Source organism: Anolis sagrei, chromosome 1 (genome assembly GCF_037176765.1).
Source record: "Anolis sagrei isolate rAnoSag1 chromosome 1, rAnoSag1.mat, whole genome shotgun sequence".
Classification (NCBI taxonomy): Eukaryota; Metazoa; Chordata; class Lepidosauria; order Squamata; family Dactyloidae; genus Anolis; species Anolis sagrei.
In genome coordinates, this window is record NC_090021.1 from 202326204 (window position 1) to 202350905 (window position 24702).

Genomic DNA, 24702 nt, shown 5'->3' on the forward strand with positions numbered 1-24702 from the left:
TCTTTCCCTACAGTGGGAAGTGTGTGAGAAGGGAGGACAACCTGGAGCACTCAGCCATGTTTTCAGGTCTGCATTCTGTTGCCTCCCAAAGCATTGGCTGTTATGTGTCTCAACTACACCATCCTTCCCCTTGTGAAGAGGACGAGGAGTCATGGTAGCTTCTTGGCTGCAGAGGCTCCTGTGAGCATCAAAGATTTCCCTTCTCCGGTCTCCTTTCTAAATGGCCATGACCTCAGTGAGACACAGATCCCAGCAGGCAAAATTGGATTCACAAGCTGACAATTCCCTTCACGATTTCTACTGTCACAATTAGGAAATTTGGCATGGAAGCATAGAGTTGGAAGAGACCTCGTGGGCCATCCAGTCCAACCCCCTGCCCAGAAGCAGGAAAATCACATTCAAAGCACCCTTGACAGATAGCCATCCAGCCTCTGTTTAAAAGCCTCCAAAGAAGACTTTTGAATGTTTTCCTTTAACCAAATGATGGGATGTTCCAAGTCATACAACTTGTGAAGAATTTCTAGTATGTGTGTGAGAGACAGAGACACAAAAAGAGATTGAAATTAAAAGTTTTGGTACCTGCTATGGTCACAAGTCCACTGTCACTAACGTGCACCACATGGTTCCTGGAGATGGACTGAGTGTCTTTGGAATTGGGATCCGTTACAAGGGGACGAATCCCACTCCATGCAGCTAAAACATCTCCTCTCCTCACTGTTGTTGAAAAGGCAAAATGGAAAACCTATTAGAAAAGTCTTCCAAAGAAGGGTTTTTAAAACAATATATGCTCAAAGTGCCACCAAAAAAGAAAAAAAAGATGTTTACCACAATTTCTTAAATGTCATTTCAGAGAAATAATGCTGCCAGACTCTACAAATGTTAATGGCAGAAAGGCAAAAAACGAGAGAGAGAGAGAGAGAAGGAAGTACAAATCTTTTGATTTAATAAAGCCTAATGTTTAAGCAGGCTTTGAGAAACCTCACAACAATAATATGACAGAACTAGAAAGGGTTAGTTGCCTCACATAAGTGAAATGCCACAGGAGATGGGACAAGATACCTAAAATGAGAATGTAAATCAGGAAAAGTCACAAACAAAATTTAAATTGATCTAAAAAAACTGGGACTCATTCAGACCTTAACATGAAGGAAACTCTTTTAAGTACTGAAATATTATGAAAACTTCCAAACACTAAAACATTTTAAGCTTAATTCTTTTAGGCTTTCAGAAAAAATATAGATTTTATGCAATTTGCTACAAACGAACAGTGAATAATGCTTTTCGTTTATGCTGACCTGCTGTCTGTTCTTTAGCAATCTCATGCGTAGATATCAGCTATACTCACCCCCTGCACCCGTGGAAATATACAGCAGTGTGGGGATACAGACAAAATACAAGTTATCTTGAGTCCATGGAGATAAAAATGTCTTGTGGGCATATCTTTATTTGTCATGTAACATATGACACATAAACATGTAACACATGGCACATTTGTATTTCAATATGTTCAAGATTACTAAAATATTGAGAGTCCTTTTAATATATTTAATTTTCTAGCAATCCTTACTGTTTTCGACAAGTGTGATATATAAAATGACATAATTAATTACAGGGAAATAATAAAGAAGTATTCCAAAAGATCCAAAGGAGTTTGTATTTTTCTTCTTCTTGCAATGCAGTTCACCATTTCAGACAGAATTAGTTCCTTTCCACTCTACAATTATATTTCCATCTCAGGCTTTCATATATTTGCAAAACCATCAAGTGCCTAAATTGCCAAACCAATTTTTCTAAACTGAATAGTAAATTTCAAAATTTAAATGCAACAAGGAACTCTGAGTCTATATCTGAGGCATCATCTCAAATAATATGTATATGTGTATGTAATTTTTCTTACAGTCCATCAACAGGATTAAAATTAGAACACAACACATTTACTAAACTAAATGAAGGAACATTTGGTGTCCCCGTGCTTTTAAAACAATCTTACATTATTTGAAGAAAAATGAATGTAAAATTATTTATGAATGCCACTGGGCTCTCATGAAACTTTTCTAAGTTATTGTGTGTTTATTTTTTTTAATACTCTTGCTTGGAGAGGGTGTTATAAATAGAATACAACCCTAAGTGGCAAAAGTGCTTCTATGAAGGTTTTGGAAAACAGAACTTAATTTTCTATCAAAAACGTTAAATGAAACGTGGAGTATTCTCAAAGCTTTCCATATTTAATGGTCTCAGTTCTTCATCATAATGAATTTCTTTGAATGACAACAGCTAGATTGCAAAGTTTAAATAAAAACTCTGAGAATTTGGTGAATTTTGAACATTGTTTTTGATTGATAAACTGAAGCACCAACTGAGATTTACATTAAAAATTACAGCTGTGAAAAATTTATGAATGTGTGGCAACTTTTTATTGTGTTTGCTGGAAAAAATATCATTAGAGAACTTAAAGTTCTGGGAATGTCTGCTTTGGCTATTTATTGAAAGGGGGGGGGGGGGAAGCATTGTGTTCAAGGTATTTCTCCACTAGTTCGATTGCCATATATTTTATTTAAAATACACTGTTTTAATTGTTTAAAAGTGACAACGGAGGAAAGAATGCCAAGATAGCCAAGTTTAGGCTTAGCGCTTCGGAGCAAAATTTAATATTTTAAATACAGTTAAAAAGTATGATTGCAGAGCAAAACAGTGCTGCCATTCTGCTTTCAAAGAATACTGTCACCAACCCCTTCCCACTTTTAGGAAAAATCTGGGGCAACTACCTGCTGTAAATTGCTTTGTTCCGCAGTAGCAAGATGAGAACAAGTAACTGTTTATGCTTAGAAACCTCCCATCACTTCTTCATTGCTTAACAAGACTCTTGGCACCAAAAGCAACTGAAACTTTTGTGTATTCTAACTACTAATTTTCAACCCAAATTACATCATACACATGGCAGAAGGGTCATTTACATGCATTGTTTCTAGTAAGATCCATTCTCTGCTTCTCACAATATTAGAAATCTTTCTATGGCAGTAGAATGTAAAACCATGGCACCCAAAGACCAACCCAGAAGAATTATTTCTCACATGCATATGATGCAATCTGGACTTGGCCTGTTGCACATGAGTTGCTCAAGATTTCATCTGCCATTGCCAGACCTTGGGAAAGAATATCAAAGCCATTTGCTGCAGGGTGTTTGCAAGAGACAGAAATGTCAATGATTTCAATAGGGGAAGGAGGCCGATGAAATTTGAGATTTCACCCTTTCAGTCCCATGAATTGTGTGTGTTAAATATTAAAATCACACTTTCAGCCACCTCAAGGTTTCCCTTGGACCACCAGAAGAAATCAGGAGGAGGTCGCAGAAACACAGATCAATACTTTTAGTTGTCACCAGTTGTCGGCTTTATCTAATTTTGCTTGAAAAAAAAAAGTGCAGCCTTTTCCTTTATTTAGTCATTTACTTTCTCTGTATGTGTCTTTAAGTTGTCTGTTGACTTACGGTAACCCCGTGAATTTCACAAGCTTTGCTTAGGCAAGGAATAGTCTGAGGTGGTTTTGCCAGTTCCTTCCTCTGAAATATAGCCTACAGCATCTGGCATTCATTGGTGGTCTTCCTCACTAAGTACTAATCAGGGCTGACTATGCTGAGCTTTGAAGATCAGATGAGATCTGGTGTGTTTAGACTATTTAACCCCCATAGCCATTTAGTACTAATGCAGTGGATCTCAATCTGTAGGTTCCCAGATGTTTTGGACTTTAAATCCCAGAAATCCTAACCACAGGTAAACTGGCTGGGATTTCTGGGAATTGTAGGTCAAAACACCTGGGGACCCACAGGTTGAGAACCACTCTACAAAGGTATTCTCGCTCATGTTGGCGAAATAGGTCTCCTAGCCTACACCAAAGGAGAGAAAGGGAAAACTTCAGAGACAATAAAAGAGAAAACAGAATATACATTACAATAAATCCCCTCCCTTTCTTTCTTAGTGCACATGGCTACAGCTATGTTGTCATCTCAGACAAAAATATAGAAAAGTCAATAAGTCACAGATCACAAACCAAGAACTGGGAATATGTGCCACAAGATCATATTGTTAGTATTTTCAAAAAAAATAATGGATGGATTCCCACTCAAATACCCATACAAAGATTTTAATTTTTTTTTCTAAAGACAAATCCTTAGCCTCTCTATCTCTCCCCTCCTTTCCTGCCAGGAGAAACCTTTGCTACTGGCCTCTCTTAAATGAAAACACATCTTAGAAAATCTGTTAATTTCATCACAGTGGACAAGGGCCATCACAAACAAGGCTTATGAGTGCACTGGAGGCAGGGGAGAGGTTTTTGGTGAGACTGCCTTTTTTTGTTTTGTCTTAAAGATACTCCTTTCACAGGAGTGTTAACAGAAAAATCAATAAGGCCTTGTAAAAATATCCTGAAAGAGCAGAGCAGAGATCTGAGAAATCAATGTTGTTCTGCCAGCATGTTTAACCCACCAAAATGAAGTGCTAATCACAGAAATAAGATACCATATTACATTTATAAATTAATGAAACTAGAAAAAGCAGCATGTGTGGCACTATAATTAAACAGCTGGAACACATCCAAGCCTGTGTAAGTTGATAACCCTGCCACTGTCTTTGGCAGCAAAAAGGCAGGTCTGCAGTGAGTTGATATGGCCAGCGCAATTGTTAATTCTCTAACAGACAATCTATAAACACGACTAATTACACATGTGGAAAACAGTGTGCAGCCCAGGTTGGTTACTTTCAAAAGCATTAAATGCTCACAAAAACTACTTCTGCAGAACTGCCCTGCCGGAAAGAAAATCTGTCTTAATCAATCCTCCAAGCTGTAGCTTTGTAGAAGCAACCACCTTTCCTGACAAACCACAGCTTCTTCTTCTTTTAATTTCTGCACGAGGGACCTAATGATAGGGGTTGGGTTTTTTTTCTGCTTCTGTAGACCATTTTTCTTTAATGGCTACAACAATAACAGAACTATCAATTACCCATTTCAAGGAAGAACAAACAAGCAATTCTGAATTTTCACTCTGAAGGGGAGGTCTCTGAATATGAATATTCAGCCTCTGTAAACACCGACCAAGGGCAACTCAGAGTTCATGCTTTTTATAGAATCACCTTAACAAGAATGGTTGATTCAGGGGGTTGGTAATGAAATCTGATGTGTTTTATATCTCTCCGTTCTCGAACTTATTTCTGTTTGGAAAATTACCAGGAAATTCTCCAACAGTGTATATTAAACAACCAACAAACAGACAAGCTTCACAAACACAACAACTAAGGAAAGGTATGGGATGGTAACAGAAAGAGGCTGTGGGGGGGGGGGGGTTAAGTTCAACCCACCCCCTCCCCTGCAATAAAGCTATGCAGGGTGATACTACAACAGCTCACAACTTAAGTAGAGATTTCTTTTTTTCTTATAGTACATTTTTCTCTTAATGTTTGCTCACTTCATGTTTTATCTGGATTTAAAGCTCTTCTGGAGCTGTGAATAGGATGATTAGGATGTCAAACTCAATTATGGATTGGAAACAACATAGAGGTGATTATTCATACACAGTAATGAGGAAGGCTGCGCCAATGCTAGGAATCTCTTTCCCATTCCACTGTTCCAAGGACCAACTTGGAATTCATCCTTTCTGTTCTCCATACAAAGAGAAGAGAAGCAAAGCTGGCTGTTCTTAGCTGCAACTTAGACCAGGCAGCTGGATACTAAACTCTGTCCTTATACTTATCAAAATAAATCTCCATCCCAGTGTTGGAGTAACTTTCTGTAATCTGCAACTCTTAAATGGTTGAATCCAGGGATTGTTAAAACATCAGACTAGACTTATTTTGTACAGCACTACTCCCCCCCCCCCCTCAGAAACACATTCTCCCTCAAAAACACATTCTACCTATCTCATCCAGGGTTTTATCAATTCTATCAATTTTACTTCTAGTACATTTTGCCCGCCCACTGTGTCCCATTTCTCTATCATGTCATTTTGGAACTGTATTGTCGAAAGCTTTCATGGCTGGAATCACTAGGTTCTTGTGGGTTTTTTCGGGCTATAGGGCCATGTTCTAGAGGCATTTCTCCAGGAACATGGCCCTATAGCCCAAAAAACCCACAAGAACCATTTTGGAACTATTTATTTTATTTTGTTATGTTATGTATTTATTTTGAAGATATTTTTGCTTTTTGTATTTTATTTTGCTGTACTTGTATTGTATTTTGTTGTAATTTTGGGCTTGGCTTCATGTTAGCCACCCCGAGTCCCCTTCGGGGAGATGGTGGCGGGGTATAAATAAAGGTTATTATTATTATTATTATTATTATTATTATTATTATTATTATTTTCTTAATTATTTTTGCTCAAGGGAATCTCCAAGTTAAATTTTCTTAATGGAAAGAAGATATTTACAAATATAGAGGTGTCCTGGTATCAACCATCATTAGTGTTACAAATTACCTTCCACATCACAACTCAGATAGTTGCGAACTTCTGTCAAAATGAAGTTGATGTCTTCTTCTGTAGGAATTGGATGATGTGTGACTTCAGTTGCAGTATCTGTGGTACCAGCAATAGTCATCTTTTGCCAGGGCAAGAAGAAAATCACTCGTCCATCGCTAGTGGATGGGTCCAGGAGTCCCATGTTATCTGGGCTGGAAAAGAGGGAGAGTGTCTGATCAGCCAAAAGTTTTGATAAGTTTACCCTTAAGAGCAGGACAGCAGTAATTTCCTGTTGTTTATCTTCTACTTTTGTTTTGATTTATATTTCATAATTCTTCCAAAGCTAGAACACAAGGTGATTCTCAAGAATAAATAAAAAGGTGAAGATAAAAGCACAAGAAATACAATTAACTAAATTATAATACTGAAATACAGTTGATTTTAAGGCAATAAAAAAAAGAAGTGCTGAAACAAACCATTAAAAACCCATTCAACTAAGATTAAGGTACACTTGGTTATAAGTTTTCCATCCCCACTTTTTATCTGTACTTGTATATTTATAATTTTACTTGGACCTTATATATACTGTATGTTGTGCATATATTATCTGTTTTGTTAAGGCCAATTGGCTGATCAATAAAATAGTTTCATTTCATTAAAAACCCATTCCTCAGGAACAAATAAATTGTCAAAACCTTGCCCAAATGAAAAGGGAATTGGCAGCTGGCAGAAGTGCAAAAAGAAAGGGAGGTCCACAGTCTACAGCAGTGGTGTCAAACTTGTGGCCCTCTAGATGTTTGGGACTCCAACTCCCAGAAGCCCTAGCCAGCTTGTCCAAGAGAGAGCAATTCTGGGAGCCAATCCAAAACACCTGGAGGGCCACAAATTTGACAACACTGGTCTGCAGAAAAGCCTCTGGGAAATGCTGCTCAAAGAATTAAGTATTTGACTTTTGTTTTCCACCTCAAAAATGGCTTCATTATTTCTTGAAGCTCTTATGTATCTTTTACCATATAACACCCATCAATTACAACCTTACTTATTCTTTGCTTAACATGTTTGCTTGATTTATGTGCTCTGTATATGACTTGCTTTGGTCCATTTATGGAGCTATTGTGATACACTGTATTGATCTGCGGTGGTGTGATACTATGAATGGATACTACTGCTTGGTGATGAGAAACTCAGACATATATGTATATCACATATGGATATAGTGTATCTGTGTGATCTTACATAAAGGGATGCGTTAAAATAACAAGATCAACCAAGCTGAAAAACCCAGCAAAGCTGCCTTCCACATCTTCTCTACTTTGTGGGGCTTAGGCTGAGTTGGTAGATGCCCCACTCCACCTCATCTCAACCCCATTTGTTTTATCACATCAGGTTATAGTAGGTAATTTAAACTGTAGCCTTCAAAAAGAAAAAATTCTGTAGATTCTCTAAGAATAATGACAATGATAATGATGATGAAAATAATAACTTAAGATAGTCATATTCACATCAAAGTAGAAACTCATTGAAAATTGCACATTTGTTTCTCTATACACACATTATCCTTGTGAGAAAAAATACTACATGAGAAGAGCACCACATAGAGGATGACAATTATATACGTACACCTGAAGTCTACGTTCGACACTAAGAAGTCTGTGAGATGATATTTATATACAGCTTAAGGATACATTTGGAGAAGTACAGCTTAAAAAGTGGGTGTCAACATGGACTTGTGCAAGGTAAACCATGGCAGACAAGTAATTACTTTCTGAAATGAAATCACTATTGATTTAGAGGCAGAAAAACTCAGGAATTTAATATACAGACTTAAACTATTCAGAAAACTTTTGACAAGTTTTAAAATAAGCTCTCTAAATTGGCTTAAAACAAGCAGAACTATAAAGGAGCTACGTATATTCTTTGCAAAGACTGCTGGGAGATAATTTGCATGATGTTTTAATGTCACCAAAACACTGAAGGAATTAAAACGGGGAAAAACAGATTTTTATTATTGTCTTTACCATTTCTACCAGATCCATTTCATTATTTTTCCAAGAATCTAGGTGCCAAACAAAAATACAATGTGGATAATGTTCTAGAATGCAATAAAAGAACGTACCAAGGTTTTCTGGGTAAAACCTTAGTTCCTCACAACCTCTGAGGATGCCTGCCATAGATGTGGGTAAAACGTCAGGAGAGAATGCTTCTGGAACATGGCCATACAGCCTGGAAAATTCATAGCAACCCAGTGATTCTGGCCATGAAAGCTCTCAAAAACACATTTCTGGATAAAGTTTTATCCCAGACCACATCCTACACCGCCATATAATGCAGTTTCATAATGGAATTTAACTCCCTTGAACTGTATTATATAGCAGTGCAGACAGGACTTGTCCCTCCTCTTCCACAAACTCCTCTTATGCATACAGCAGAAAATATTTTCAGTGGCTGCTCCTAGTCCAAGGAAATGTCATGTAAGGGAGTTCAATTGCCCCTACCTCATTGCTCTCTTTGAATGGTTGGAGCAGAAAATTTTTATGGTATATAATGTATTTTTTCTATTATAATTTGAAGGTATTTTAACTGCTTTAAATTCATGTTTTAATTGGATTATGTAATGTCTTTTTTAAACTTGTTCTTCTAGTTACATTTTCTCTGGCCATTCCTTCATGTCAGTAGTTTTTCTTTGGCCCTCTGGACAACAGATACTCAGGACTTTAGCTCCCCTGCTCCCATCTACACTGCCACATAATGAAGCCTGAACTGCATTTTATGGTCAGTGTAGTCTCACATAGTGCAGACTGAACTGCACTGAACTGGATTATATGGATCTACACTGCCATTAAAATGGCAGTATAGATGGGGTCCCTATCTTCCATGGTCCTCTCCCAGTATCCAAGTACCCTCAAGATGTAAGATTTGAGAATCACTTTACAGCAGGCATGGGCAAACTTTGGCCTTCCAGGTGTTTTGGACTCCAACTCCCACAATTCCTAACAGTTGGTAGGCTTACAGGAGTTGTGGGAGTTTAAGTCCAAAACACCCGGAGAGCTGAAATTTGCCCATGCCTGCTTTACAGCCAACTGAGCCATCATTCATTCTGGACTATCACTCCATGTCAGTTAAGGAACTACAAGGGCTCTGCTAAACAATGCAGAGCAATGCAATTTCTTCTTCCTTCATTCCATCTAACTAAGAAAGTAAAACATTGTTTGTAAAATCTCCTGGCTATCTCTAAACCCTTTCATCCAGAAGTGGTCACAGCATTCAGTGAAATATAAAATAGAGTTCTGAGAAGAAATATGGATATGAGCTGCCATTTCTCTTTGGAGGTTTTTAGATAATGTAGTTTCTCTCTTGGTGGCCATTCTTCCTTCTCCCCTACCTCATTCTGCAGACTAGTTATAAAATTCTCTACTCCAGCCTTAGCATCTAGAAAAATCAGGAATCCACCATGCTGCCCTCAGGTTGTAATCAAAAGACTATTTTAAAAAGGAAATCAAGTAAATGCCTAGGTACACCCAGCAGATTTTTATATATTTGTTTTGCTTTAATGTTTCAGCAGCAGCTTTCTATATGGTGCAAAGAGAATTGGCTTGGAAGTAAAAAGTACGTAGAAGCGCCCTAACCAATATAAAATTTAATGTTTCCAAGCAACCCCGCAAGAAGAGGAAAAGAAACATCAAAACCTACTGTGAGAGATAATACTTCTAAGACTGTGTAGTAATGTTTTATACTTACTCATAATTCTTGATTTTTAAAATAGATACACACAATACCATGGGCCATGGCAAGAAGGAACTATAAGACTGTGCAAGAGAGAAAAGCCACTGAATATGATATTTTTAAAAGATTTAGCTGCAGAATTTGAGTACCACTTGATATAATTCAGCAGCATAATATAAGGACAACAACTCTTTTCCAAGTATGTTTAGAGTGGATTTCCAACTAATGTCTAATCAGGAAACTAAGACACACTGAGCCTTCCCATTTTCTGGGAAAGACGGTATGAGTATAGCTTCTCTGGATAAGTTCTCTGTTTTAAATATTACAAGAAACAGAACCACAAACAGTGCTATGGCCAGCAGCCTGAAAGCAACAACAATTGGATTAAGGGTTGAAATGTATAAGGGATTACAGTCACACTAATATCATTCTGGGTGTGAGAAAGTCATGCAGTAGCTACTTAAGTGAGGACATGTATTGGAAGAACAGAATTAATGAGAGTAGAGGGAACACAGGGACTATTAATGAAGAATATAAAAATGTAAGAACCCACCGGGAAATGCTTGCAGTGTATTAACATTAAATTAATTAAATCTTATCTACATTTACACATAAAAAACCCTTTAAACTATTTACCATTTTCCCAGGATGATGTCAAAGTACTTTCCCAAAGAGACAAGTAGTTGTAATGAAATGATACGCATTTTCTGCTAAACAGGATTCAATTGGCACTGGGGGAAAAAACTTGTTGCTAAATTAATACATACATCTAAAATTTCAGTGAGGTGCATATATTTATGACAGAGACAAATTCTTTGGCTTATCTATCTTTAGGATGAAATCAGGGTAGTCTTCACTCAGCAGCGCCGTGAGTGATATATGGAGAGAGCAATTGCTTCTGAAAGAAGGTAATCTGAATATTGAAAGATGCTGAGGAATAGGGCAAAGATGGAAGATGACATTGAGTTTATTACACAATAAATAACCAGATGTGCCCCACCTCACCACACACATGCAGTCCTGACTTCCATATAAGACTGAAGATGTTGCAGCCCACGATAAAGCAGCATGAACTGTTCCCAAGCATTTACATGGTGAAATATTAAAAGGTCAAAATATTTGCATACGTCAGGAGAAATGCCTCTAGAACATGGCCATACAGCCCGAAAAAACCCACAAGAACTGACTATTTGCATTTCGGCTACAACTGTGCACTCTTTTTGCATGGAATGTCTTTTGAGTAGACTCCTTTTGTTCATTATTGTAGGTGGGTGATGCAGTCAGTAGCCCTAGCAACCATGCGAGTCACTGTGGGTAATCACCCCAGCTGTTCACTTTTAAGCATGCATAAATGCAAAGTGTAATAAAGATATCCTTGCCCTTGAGTTATTATGTGGCTGAAGATTCCACTGCAAGGGAACTCTGAAGTGATACGTAACAGCTAGAGCTGGAAAACGCCAACCGATCAGCATACAAGGAGCAATTCACTATGATTGTGAACTAGATTCATTCACATATCTGTGCTTTTGTCAAGATAGATCAGAAGAGAAGAAATTCACTGGTTGCCATCAATTAAATTGGGATTAGGAGACCCTTTTTGGACGTTGGTTCTATTCCCATTCTGTATTCTCATTTAGGTATTTGCACTGCATATTACTAAAAGCCCCTGGTGGCGCACTGGGTTAACTCTTGTGCCAGCAGGACTGCTGACCAAAAGGTTAGTCGTTCGAATCTGGGAAGTGGGGTGAGTTCCCATCTGTCAGCTCCAGCTTCTCATGCAGGGACATGAGAGAAGCCTCCCAAAGGATGGTAAAACATCCAGGCGTGCCCTGGTCCACGTCCTTACAGCCAGTCAATTCTCTCACACCAGAAATGACTTGCAGTTTCTCAAGTCAGTCCTGACATGCAAAATAACCTGCATATTACTAGCAGGAAGTTTTAAAAAAATCAATTTTCAACAAAAAGCATGAGCCTGAAACCTAAGAACAACAAGTGGAAGAAAAAGAGCCATTGGAAATGTTCTTTCTGTAAGGATTCTGATAAGTTCACACAAGTGAACACAAATAATAAGAAGTGGTCAGAGTTGTACTAACGTAAGAGATTACACAAATACCTACTATGCAAGTGTTTATACAAAATGTTGTGCAAGTGGAAGAATTTCAAATTCCTTTTCAGTTCTTTCACCTGCCCATGAAAAAATTATGCTTTATTTTAATCTGTAGAAGGGACATCTACAGTCTATTATTATAACACTCAACATTTACGCAGCACCTTTTGGGTGTTCAAAGTGTTTTGGTGAACTTCATGATAAGCAAGTAATCTAGGTCAGTAATGCCAATACGGTGGAACAGCTAAAAAAATATTGACTTGTTTAAGATCACCCAGTAACTGCTCTTAGCCATTATGTTTCAGTGCTTTTAAATAAACTCACAGATCCTTTGCAGGACTTGTCTTTTAAATGACAGCTAGGATTTTTAGGAAAGGGCGGTAGGCAGATTATAGTTTAAGTCTACAGTGGACAAAGGATTGGCTGGAGGAAACATTCACATCAGTTAACCAAACTACTACTGACCAACAAATCATTGTTCATTTTGCATTCTTCTAATGATAATCGTTGTCAAAAGTCACATATATGAGGAAATATAATAATATTCAATCACAATATTCAAGTGAGGTAGGAAAGGGAACACTTTCCTCTTATTTTAAACCATTCAAGCCTTCTCCCTGATATATATACCAGTACAGTTGCTTGTATATTCTGACACAGGAACAATAGCAGCCAATGTCACTTTGAAAATTCAAAGGAAATATAGTACATAGACTATACCATTTGCTTTCCCCTGCAGTAGCAGCTGCACCTTCTCCCTCTCTCTCTAGCTTATGGAGGGGGGCGGGTGGATTAAGCATCCATATTAAGATTGTTATAAATGATCCAAGTTTTGAATATCTTTACCTATAATAGCCAGGCATCACAATATGAACGCCTGCGCTTGGTTGACAGATGTTCAGTACTTCCTGATCATCCATTTTTCGCACAGAGTCTGTGAAAGGTCCTGTAGCATTGATAACACATTTGGCGTTGACATCAAATTCCTGCCCTGTGAAAGAAAACAGCATCAATCACATAGTCCATTTATTTCCCTGTTCACTGACTCTCTGGATTATTAATTTATCTATGAAGTTAACCTATTGTGAAGTGCATACACACACACGTGCACATGCTTAGAGCATATTACAATAACCAAACAGTTGGATTATTAAAATCAGTAGTATGTTTATTTGAGAGAGAAAATGCATGCTGCACTATTTCACTTTTTTCGCCTTTTAAGCATAAAATGTACAGGGGGAAAAAACAAAAACAAAAAACCAGGAGTGGCAGTAACTCTCACACACATACACCAATTTTGCTTTATTTATTGAGTTCTCTATTTAATGACATTCTTAAACCCTGAAATTTGTTAAATGGTACTATTACTGAAGGCACACCACACGGTATTTTACAACGTCAGCTTTGCTTGACAGAAGGGCTTGGATGTAAAGCGTGGTTTAGCTTGCCAAAGCACTAGGATTTGAATGAAAACCTGACAGAAGTTAAAGATGATTGGCATTAATGACATGCCACTGCACTTTGGAAATATGCCTCCTTTGTCAGTTAAGTGATATTTACAAACTCCAGACTCCCATTGCACTCTCCCCCAGCCCTATCCGTGTACCTTTACTCAGGGGGAGGGGGGTCAATCCCTGTTTCTTTAAACAGAAGAACAGAAGGCATTTATACACAGCTGTGCTGTACTGCAGTTTAACAACAGCATCCTCAAAGTGCATGCATGCAAAGGAGATAGGAAGCTCGAAGTGGCATTCCTTGATCCAGTGAATCACAGGATGTGAAGTATATGAACATAGCTTCCAAAAAACATACAGCCAGCTGTTGTGTGTGTGTGTGTGTGTGTGTGTCTATAAGCCAACACAGGTTATGTGTTAGGACTTTATAAATATCACAGAGAGCAAAACCTACATACCTGTGAGAACATCCCTGCACCTTGCTCCGCAGACACGGCTCTTCCCACTATTTGGATCTGTCTTCTTCAGCAAGTGCATCACTTCAGTGTAATTGGCTATGGCAGCACCATACCTGGCAGCAGTGAGGGCAATGGCAAGGTTCATTCGTGCATCGTTGTGTTGTCCTGCAGCAGGGGGCAGAATCAAAGGAAGGACATGAGTCACCTCAAGCCACTGACTGGTGGTATGGAAGTGTGTCAGAACGGATCTGTCACATCTGTCCCTGTCACACTGAATAGACGTGATGGCTGGTCAGGTCTAACAAGAATTATTCAGAGAAACATCATCTCTCAGTAGGGCAAAATGCTCACCTCCTTTTTTTAGAGGGAAAAAAGCATAACAATGCAAAAGCACAAACATTTGAAAGTGGCCAAGATTACTGTCGGAACAATGTGCTTACGTGCTGTAATTGAATTATTGATATTTTACAATCATTCATGTGAAGACACTCACACGAAAACAAGATGCCATGCTCCATTTTGAAGAAGGTGGGGTGAGGAGGGCTCCTCAAATTCCCCCAATCGGTAGTTACACGGTGTCTTCGAAGAATGTATTTTTTGACGGCCCCACTGGTGTTAATTAACAATCTCTATTAGCACACGCACTGCATGACATTAAAAAAAAGGCAATGATCTTTCACAGATTCCACCACTAAGCCTCTGCTGCCTATAAAACAGACATTCATTTTGCGTATATTTTAAGTTCACAACAGCACTTACAGTTTAAAAAAAATCTGAAAACACACAAAACCCCCAAGAAGGTTTAGTTAAATAGATCACTCTTAATATATATATATATCATTAAAGATGTATTACTGAATCTTCCTAGGTTGGGGTGGGGACATCAACATGGAAGAGAGAGCACTGAGGGGGGGAGGGGAGAGAAGGAGGGAGGGAGGAGTGCACATGATTAATTACTTTAAAATAGTGGCATCACCTGAGACTTTCTATTTATTATTGCCACTGAAGTTAAAACCCTGGATATTGGCTGGGAGCAATTATTCTGAGTAGCAAGGGCCAAGCTCTGTGTGCCCAGAATAATTAATTACAAGGGCTAGTCTCCAGTAGGCAGGGTTTAGGATGCCCAAGAATTGGGACTGGTTGGATCAAGATAATACTACTGATAAAACGAAAGGGGTGGAATGAACGGTAATGGACACTGTTGTTGATTTATGTAGCCAGCATACAAAGTGCTCAGTATAAATGATTTATGTAAAGTTCGGCCCCTTCTGATACTACTTCAGCAGCATCTAGCCACTGGGTAAGTAATCCCTTTCGAAACCAAAAGGGCAAATGACGTTCAAAGCAGGATCAATGGCTCCCAGAACTCTTATGCCCCACCTTCAAAACTTTTGACTCTATCAGAGAGGAGGGTGCAGAAGGAAACTTAAGCAAGCTAAATAGGGGGGCAGGAAATACAGGAAATACTCCATGGCATCTGGAGATCAAAGGACAAGGAACAATAGCTTTTGTAAAAAGCCAGAAGGTTTTGAGGCATTGTAATCTCTTCTTTTATATTTAAATTGCTCCAGTCACTTTAGCTGCCTGCAGACTGAAAAACGAGTCAGATCAGGTCAAAAGCTATAATAAATAAATGAAACGGGAGCATTCCCAGTGCTAAATGAAAGAGAGAGTGCATGCATTAGTAAGCGCTAAAATAAATTACTAGAAGAAATCATGGTTACAAAAAAAAAGAAAAGTAAATGTTGGATCTGTAAAAAAAAATGTTTGTATTTGTGATTTTTCTATTTTGATGCATCATCTAGACAGCAATCTCTATAAAAATCTTCTCCTGACTTATTACAAAGCCACATTCTTTGCCCCTCCACACACACACACACACCACAGGTCCCACTGTGTACAACTCTTCTTCAACACATATAGGAATTTCCAGGATCAGCAGAAGACACTTCAGTAATGGTGAATGACAGTGATGGAGTACTACTGTTACATTCTCAGCAGTGAAATGTTATTTAACAAGGAGCTATATCTCATTTAAGGGAAATAACAGCCTTGCTTTTAAAATAGCAAGTCATGTATGGATGTCATGGAATAAAGACTCCCACCATTACCTGATACAATTCAGTATCTGGAAAAAGAGCAACTACCTGCTTTACTATGCTAATAAAATCTACAATAAAGACGTTTCTTTAAAAATTGAGGGTGCAACTGGGAAGCCAGCCAATAATAAAGGAGAATGTCTTTAAATTTTATTTTGCATAAAACAAATAAGACTTTATGTTCTGATCATTTTGCTTTGGATATATATATTTTTTTCCTGTCAAGACTACTGTGGCATTCAGATCATGGTCATTATAACAGACAGATCTCATTGCTTCTCTCCCATCGTGGGAAGACATTTCTTTGTTCAGTCAATCTTAGTGACATCCTATAAAAGCACTAGCTACTACAACAAGAATTTCAAGCCATCCAATACTGAGCAATTTCCAGACAATTGGCCGTCACCTTGGCCTAGTAGTTACACAGATGGATGTTCATTCTAGATTAGTGGTTCTCAACCTGTGGGCCCCCAGTTGTTTTGGCCTTCAACTCCCAGAAATCCTAATAGCTGGTAAACTGGATGGGATTTCTGGGAGCCACAGATTGAGAACCACTGTTCTAGAGCCATGTGAATATAACTAAAGAAAGAGACGTGGGAAAACACGATTATCTAGTGACTAGTCTTATGTCATAGCCGATCTTTACTCTGTTCAATTTAACCACTATTTATCCAATATAATTTTTAGCTGTAATGTGTTTTAATCTTTTGCAAGCTGCCTTAAGCCCCATGTTGGGATTAAAACAGGATATACATTAAATAAGCAATTGAAGCAAGGTGAATTTTAAATACTCATATGGACAGCCAATCCCCTCCCACCTGGCCCACCAAGGCATTTAAGTTACTATATCTATAATTACTGAAACAGTACTTCATCGTATCAAGGAATATATGATGAAGAACGTTTGAGTATTTCCTCATGTTCATTCCTATCTGTATAATCAACATACTTTCCTTTTCGATTCACCCAACATGGAATGCCAGTTCGGATTTCAGTACAGGATTTCATTAAAGAAGACAATATTCTCAGCAAGTATTAAAGCCTGTACAGCTCAGATGAAAACAACAGCAAAGCAGGAAGGGGGGGGGGGGGAATTTGGTGGTATTACTTCTTTCTATTTCTCAATGAACATTTTCAGTAACATTATGCCATACACATATACTCTAAAAAGAGGTGGTTCTCCAGAAATCAGCACACCATAAATTCCCAGAAGTCTCAATTTCCAAGCAGCACATATAATACTAAAAAGCTTTATGTAGAATCAAAGAAGTGGGCAGAAATGAGACTTTTCCAAATGTCTGGCCTACAGAGTGCTTTATCTCAAGAGAAGCTAATACAGCGAACTTACACTTTTATAAACCACACAAATCAAGTAAATTAGCAAATCATTGCTATAATTTTACAACATACAAGAAAATCAGAAAATCCTATTTTTTAGATCAAACTCTAGAAGCAGAGCTTTTCATATATGAATGGACAAGAGAAAAGGAAAGAGAAATGGCTTGAGGTGTTTCGTTGTTCTTTTTTTTAAAACTTGGGGGGATCATATATTCAATTCAGGCCTTCAATTTGTCATCATGGCTAAAAGATGATATACAAATAACACCAGAGCTGTCAAAATAACTCAGTGTTCTTTTATATAGGAAAAAGCTGAGTTAGCTGCCTTCAAGCTTAAAGGTGAAGCTTACAACAGCCAGTCTGTGGGCAAGGAAGAGGAACTGCAAAAGCACAGCTTTTGCCCTGAACACACGTCCACTTAAAAATCTATCCTGTACTTGTTCTTTTTTTTAACCTCTGCCACCTCTCAGGATGACTATTTAGCTGGAAATTTTACATCAAAACATAATGACATACAGCAGAAGACCTCTCTGGTCCCAAAGCAATTTGAATCACAACCAAAAGCTGCTCAGAATGAATGCATGTGAGCAACCTAGCAAATACAAACTAAAAGGAATGTAATGGAAGTCATCTATGGGAAAAATCTTTGTAGACAATTCTAGCTTCCCAATCACTTAGTTTTTTTTCTTTCATTTCCTTTTTTTTAAAAAAAAAATCTGGACTTTATTAGGGATTCATAGCTGCACCCAGTTCTCCTATAAATGATAACAGGGCCCAAAATGCATGAGCATGTGTGCCTTTACTGGAGGCGTCCAAACAACGCCTATGGTAAAATCAAATTGAGACAAAGCAGGAAAACCCTGCTTTGTCCCAAATTAATTTCATATCTGGTAAGATCCAGGTCTTTCCAGGTATGGGTCCAGTGTGGATTTGGCCCAGGGACCATGTCATGTAATCCCTGGGCCCAAATCACATGGCCCTCTTGAGTTTTTCGTGCTCTATGAGCCCAGAAAACTCAAAGGACACCTACCCTCTCCCCCCTTTCCCCGACCTTAAAATAGAAAATAACTTACCCAGCCACCACTAAGGTCCTGCTGGAGTCCTTCTAGAACAGTGGTTCCCAACCTGTGGGTCCCCAGATGTTTTGGCCTTCAATTCCCAGAAATCCTAACAGCTGGTAAACTGGCTGGGATTTCTGGGACTTGTAGGCCAAAACACCTGGGGACCCACAGGTTGAGAACCACTATTTTAGAATGTAGAAATCAAATGCCGGGGGGGGGGGGGGGGGACGGGACAGGATGTAATCTCTCTCAACTCTGCCCACTAGGATTCTCTGTGCTGCAGCAGGCGAGGCTAGAGGGACAGGGAGGTGGCGTTGACGTAGTCTATTGTGATTCCATCCCACTGACCTCCTGCAGGGGTGGGAGACTGATTAAGATGATCTGCCCCAGGAGGCTTATGGATCCAGATGGATTGATGGCCCTTGGGGTTTTTACCTGTCACCTTGGCAGGCGATTCTGTTGAAGCTCTGGCTGACCTCTGGAATGGGGAAATGGTCAAGGTGGTGGACACAATTGCTCCTGAATGTCCCTGCTCACAGAGCAGAGCCAAACTAGCCCCTTGGTATTCCAAGGAGTTGGCAGCAATGAAACAAGTGAGACAGAGACTAGAGTGACATTGGTGGAGAACTCGAAGCAAATCCGACAGAGCACGGGCTAGATTGTACTTTAAAACCTATGATCTAGCCCGTGCCGAACAGTCAGAGATATCCTCTTGAGGACTAGTATGTAATAGCCCTCTGACCACTTGAAATAGCTCAGCTGAGTGGATCTTTGCAGATGCAATTGTGACAGCAATGAACAATTTATCTGCCCCCCCCCCCATTGCCACACACAAGACAGATGTGCTCCTGGTCAGCCGTAAGACAGATCGCAGAATAGGGATTCAGCCTGTGTTGGATGGGGTCACACTCTCCCTGAAGACATAGGTCCAGTTTGGCGGTCATATTGGACTCAGCACTGAACCTGGAGGCCCGGTATCTGTGGTAGCTAGGAGGGCCTTTGAAGAATTAAAACTTGAGCGTCATCTGCGCCCATTCCTTGAGAAGCCAGATCTGGCTACAGTGGTACATGCCTTAGTTACATCCCACCTGGTTTACTGCAATGCGCACTACGTGGGGCTGCCTCTGAAGAGTGCTCAGAAACTGCAGCTGATCCAAAGAGCTCTAATCCAAATATTAGCACAAAACTTAACTGATGAGTCTACGGACCATCCTGCCCTCTTATAGCTCACTCCTTGATGTGAACTATCAAATCATTCCATGAATACTCTGAGATGAAACACTGAACTCATGCAGGACATAGGAAACCATTAGAAAAACAACTTCCTTTCTGCCCTCTCAGAAGTACAGAAGTACAGGGAAATCAACATATCTTAGTTCCACTGTGGAATTATCTTTTTTGCTAACTATTCAATGTAAGTTACTCTATAAAAATTAATGTACCATTTCTGCATTTAACCCACAGCAGAAGCAGTAGCAGAATTCCTCAAGTTGCTGCCCTTATGACCTGGTTTTGGAGCTTCCGAGGTTGGTTTTCATACAATGAGTTCTAAAATATTTGAAAAGAAATTTTAAAAGTAAGAATGGGGCAAAAAAATTAATATACCTTTTATTAAATAAACTCATATATTTGATAACGAATGAAAAAGAGACAGATAAAGAAGAATAAGAACAAAATTATAAATATATACATTTTTATAAATAATATATATAGCGCTATTCGGCTAAGGAAGAATTCTGGGTAGCTCCAAAGCTTTCATAACTGGAAAGTGCTCCAGAAAAAATGTATTCTGTTGGTTTGTATTGGGGCAAATTGATAATATTCTAACAAATAAGATAAGTTTGATCGGTATGACACCAGGTGTGAATCACTGCACAAGCATTTAGAAGTGCAGTGCCAGAGGCCTTACCAGAAAATGAATTTCTCGTCATAAGAAGGGTGTGCTGAGGGGCAGATCAGAATTAAGATTTGCTCAGTAGTGTTGGCTTTTAATTATGTTGTTACCCCACTTCCTTTGTATCAGCCTTCAACTTGTCAAAAACATCTTATTGCCATGTCAGTGTAAGTAAATGCAGAGTGTTAAAATGAAAGCAAAATGTTGTCAGTGCCAGTTTATGGAAGCCACGCTGAAATGTCACAATGAAAAATGTCTTGTCAGCCCTTCTGTGCCTATGCCACAATGCTGGACAAATGTGGTGATGTCAGTGCACATCATTAAATTGGATAATTAACACATCTTGTGGAGGTATAAATGTGTATGTGCAGATCAACAAGACAACACACACACACACACACACACACTTTCTTTCTGCCATCAGAGATATAATCTGAGCTGCCATTAAATATCTATTTTAATGTGGTCTAAAGACTGTGACACGCTGTGAAGAAGCCTTGTTCTCTTCCACGTGTGGCTTATCCTAAGGAATGCAAATCCTCCTCCAATTCAAGGCTGGCTCATGTCATGGAATGGGAAACACACACACCTTTATTCAATCCATGTGAAACCAGATTTCTTTGTATTGGCTCTGACTACTGTGGAGATTTCTAGTCCACCAGTCATTTAAAATATTGTATTTGCAGATTTCCCCAACAATCAGTAAATTGGATAAATGTACACCAAATTTCAGCTAGAAGACATGGTAATATCCAAAGATATTTGATAACTCTGTAAGAAGACTCACTGGTGATCATATTCTTTCCAATCTCTCTCTCTCACACATATACACACAGAGAGAGAGAGAAAGAGAGAGCATTTTGTTTCAGTTTGAATTAGTTGTAACTTCTGATCTCTCTTTTAAATAAGTGGAACCTAGTCAATGGTTTTATGAACTACTGCCCACTTCTCAGGACATCAAGTAAATTGCTTTCTCTTATATGACCTTGTCTAAACCAAGTAGAACTAGAGTTATGGGCCAAGGTTATAAAAAGGGACAGGGATAATACATCAGAAATATAGAAGATGCAAAATTACTCTTCATGAAGCAGAGTGACTTTATCACTCACTACAGACATGTGGTAGTTTCTAAATAAATCATGAGAATCCCTATTCACTTCTACACAGAAGAAGTGAAATAAAAGATCAATAAAATGAATTTTGCAAGCAAATGATATACATTTAAAGTGCTAGAAGAATAATTATATTTATTTAGCAGAGGTCAGTTGTATCTTGTGAGGTACAAATGCTTATCGTACAATGTAAACCACAGCCATCACAGGCACGGGCTTTACACCCTACCCATCAATGGGTTTGTCATGACTAAACAAATGTTTTATTGGTACACTCACAGCAAATTTATGTACAACCAACAGCCATGATATTTATCTGTGTACACACAATGTTGGAACTAGCACCCAACAAGGTCTTGACACCCGGACACTAAGACTGGTTCTGATATGCACCTGCTTTCATATATGCTTATCGGGGAATTGCAACTCAAGAGATCTCAAGTCCTTGTGGTAGATATTATTTCTTAAGAAAGTGTGAGTAACAAGTCACTCAAATAATACCAACTCTTCGAGAATGAAAGCACATGGGTGGGAAGAAAAAAGTATTAAAACAAGCTTCTGCCATTAATTGCAATTGTTTATTGAGGGAATAAGAAAGCGGCATAAGACAAGTTCAAGAACACTTTTGATGAAGGAGCACCAGAGGCAGCCATTCAGTAGTCTTAAAAGACTTATTATGCTGGCCTTCCATGGTCAAGTCTCTCACAGTACCCAGGACATTTTTTTTTCACATTCATCAGGCTTTTATTAAATTGCCAAGTACTATACCAGGGAAGGGGAAATCCATATGATAGATCGGTTTTAACATTTGTGCTCTGTTTTTCTATAGAACACTCGAGTAAATCAATTATATATATCAAACCAATTTTGTCTGGGTTAGCCTTTAGAGTCTGAGTGTTAGAAAAAGAAAGCTGCTGATGTAACCAGGTAATCCCCTAATCTTTATCCTAATTGCTGCTGAAATGTTTTTGCCAGGTGGTGGCACAGTGTGGGGATCTCTCAATCCATTGATATCTGAAGAAATTCCAGCTCCTTCCAACTTACTTCTCGCTTATTGGCACAGCCTCACTTTCTCTAGCAGGTGAAAAGAATTATGTAATTCTACAGATGCTGTTGGATTGCAAGTCCCATCAGGACTAACCAGCACAGTCAGTGGTGGCATGTGATGGGATCTTTAATGTAACATCTGCAGGGAGGTACATATGTAATCTCTGTGTTACAGGAAACTGCTACAATAGCAACTTCCATACCCAACATAATAATGGCTGGTTGCTCTCCTCCATGTTGTTCCTAGCAACTGGGACTTCCCCAGACCATCCTCTGGGCAGAAAGAGAACTGCGGCATTTAATTGAGCGTCATGGTAGAGAGCTGCTTGGAAGAAGTCAACGCAGTAGGTTTCCCTATCCCTCAAATGAATGTTATCACTTCATTATTCTGCAGCAACAAGAGAGGCAAAATCGACCAACCTGGCCTTTGATTCCAATGCAACAGTACCTCAAATTTCATGTACCAGAAATTAAAATCCACTTTCAACAGCAACATCCTTGCCCTACCTCTTTTTCTTTTTAGTAGTATCCATGGCATCACCATCACTATGTTATGAAAAAAGGTATTTATTTATTGGATCAGAAGCAAATTGAGAATACGGTTATAATGTACAAAAAAAACCCCCACAAAGTTTTAAAAAAGATACATATTACCTAATGGCCTACCATTGCATTCACATAAAACATACACATAGAAATTACATGCTCCAGTGGAATCTTTCCTCTGAAAAACCATGACAGGCTGGGGAATACTGGGGGGGGGGGGGGGGGGGGTTGTGGTATGAGATAGGAACAACACTACCTTTCTGGAAAATAAGCCTATATCCCTACAAGATCAAGCCAAGAGGGAACCCAACCCACATCCATTTATTTCCAAAGAGAGACCAGGATTACTGTTTGGTATGACACCAACAATGCATAAACAAAATACAAGAAGACCCGTGGAAATTTTCAGTCAGATACCCATAAATTTCCAACCTCAAACTCACAGCATCCAAATAGATGAATCCAGCAAGTCAGAGAGCAAAATCAATTTAATCTGTGGCTCCCCTGAGGTAAATGTAGTTCACAGTCCTGCCCCCACCCCAACCTCAGCTATAATCCCTGGTTCCTGGAGGTAAAAAAAAGCACTGAAGTGAGGAAAATTCTGCAGCAGGATATAATGATCCAAAATGACAGGGACAATAATGACAATGAATTTCATGTCTCCCAGTCATGTGCTGGGGATGCTTGACTGGGCTGACTTATACAATTAAATTGTTACAGGTACAGCAGGAGATGCAGTTATCATCTGCATGCTTTTGGGAATGGCGCCTCCAGCAACACAATGCGACGGAATGCAGAGCCGGCCTTTTGTTACAAACAAGCAGGGAATCACGTAGGTAGGTACCCTTAATGCATGGGGCTAACCCCTATGACACAGTGGGTAAAGTGACTCTAACACACACACACAGTGCTTCAAGAGGTGCTAGACCCCCTCGAAAATGTATTCCATATATTAAAATTATTACCAGTATTATTATAGAAGCGATGAAGTCCTAGGTGGCCAAAAAGTTATCAGATTTAACAGTGGCATCATTAACTGCAGTGCATTTGCTAAATAAAATAATCATATTACCTCAACCGGATACTTAGAAATGTAGGCTTCCTTCCAGCACACATTATTTACACTAAATCAGAATAAGAAGGACTCTTCAGTTAAAAATAAAGATGTCATCATAAGACACTAATCACATACCTTCCCCACATATCCCAGCAAAAGCAACACTTGGGTTTTCTACAACTCTTGCTGCAGTTTTCCCCTTAAGTTTATAGAAATTATTCAAAGTCTCAATGTAGCTTTTAACTACTCATAACACTTTTCTCACTTTCTTCCTTCCCACCCATGGATTTGCAGCTTATAAGAGGCTGTCATGTTTCTTTTGTGATGTGTATGATGGGTTTCACCCATAAGAAACCTTTAC

General features: G+C 38.8%; 1 protein-coding gene across 2 annotated transcripts in view; it reads right to left on the reverse strand.

The window, feature by feature from the left end:
- The window catches only part of GPD2 (glycerol-3-phosphate dehydrogenase 2), an 89349-nt gene that overhangs the window by 15843 nt on the left and 48804 nt on the right, over nt 1-24702 (reverse strand). For both annotated transcript variants that reach the window (XM_060777186.2, XM_060777194.2), the window contains exons 7-10: nt 14188-14352; nt 13122-13266; nt 6464-6657; nt 580-714 (exon numbers count right to left, since the gene is read on the reverse strand). In XM_060777186.2, the coding sequence (XP_060633169.2) occupies nt 580-714; nt 6464-6657; nt 13122-13266; nt 14188-14352 (639 nt within the window). The remainder of the gene's footprint in view (nt 1-579; nt 715-6463; nt 6658-13121; nt 13267-14187; nt 14353-24702) is intronic.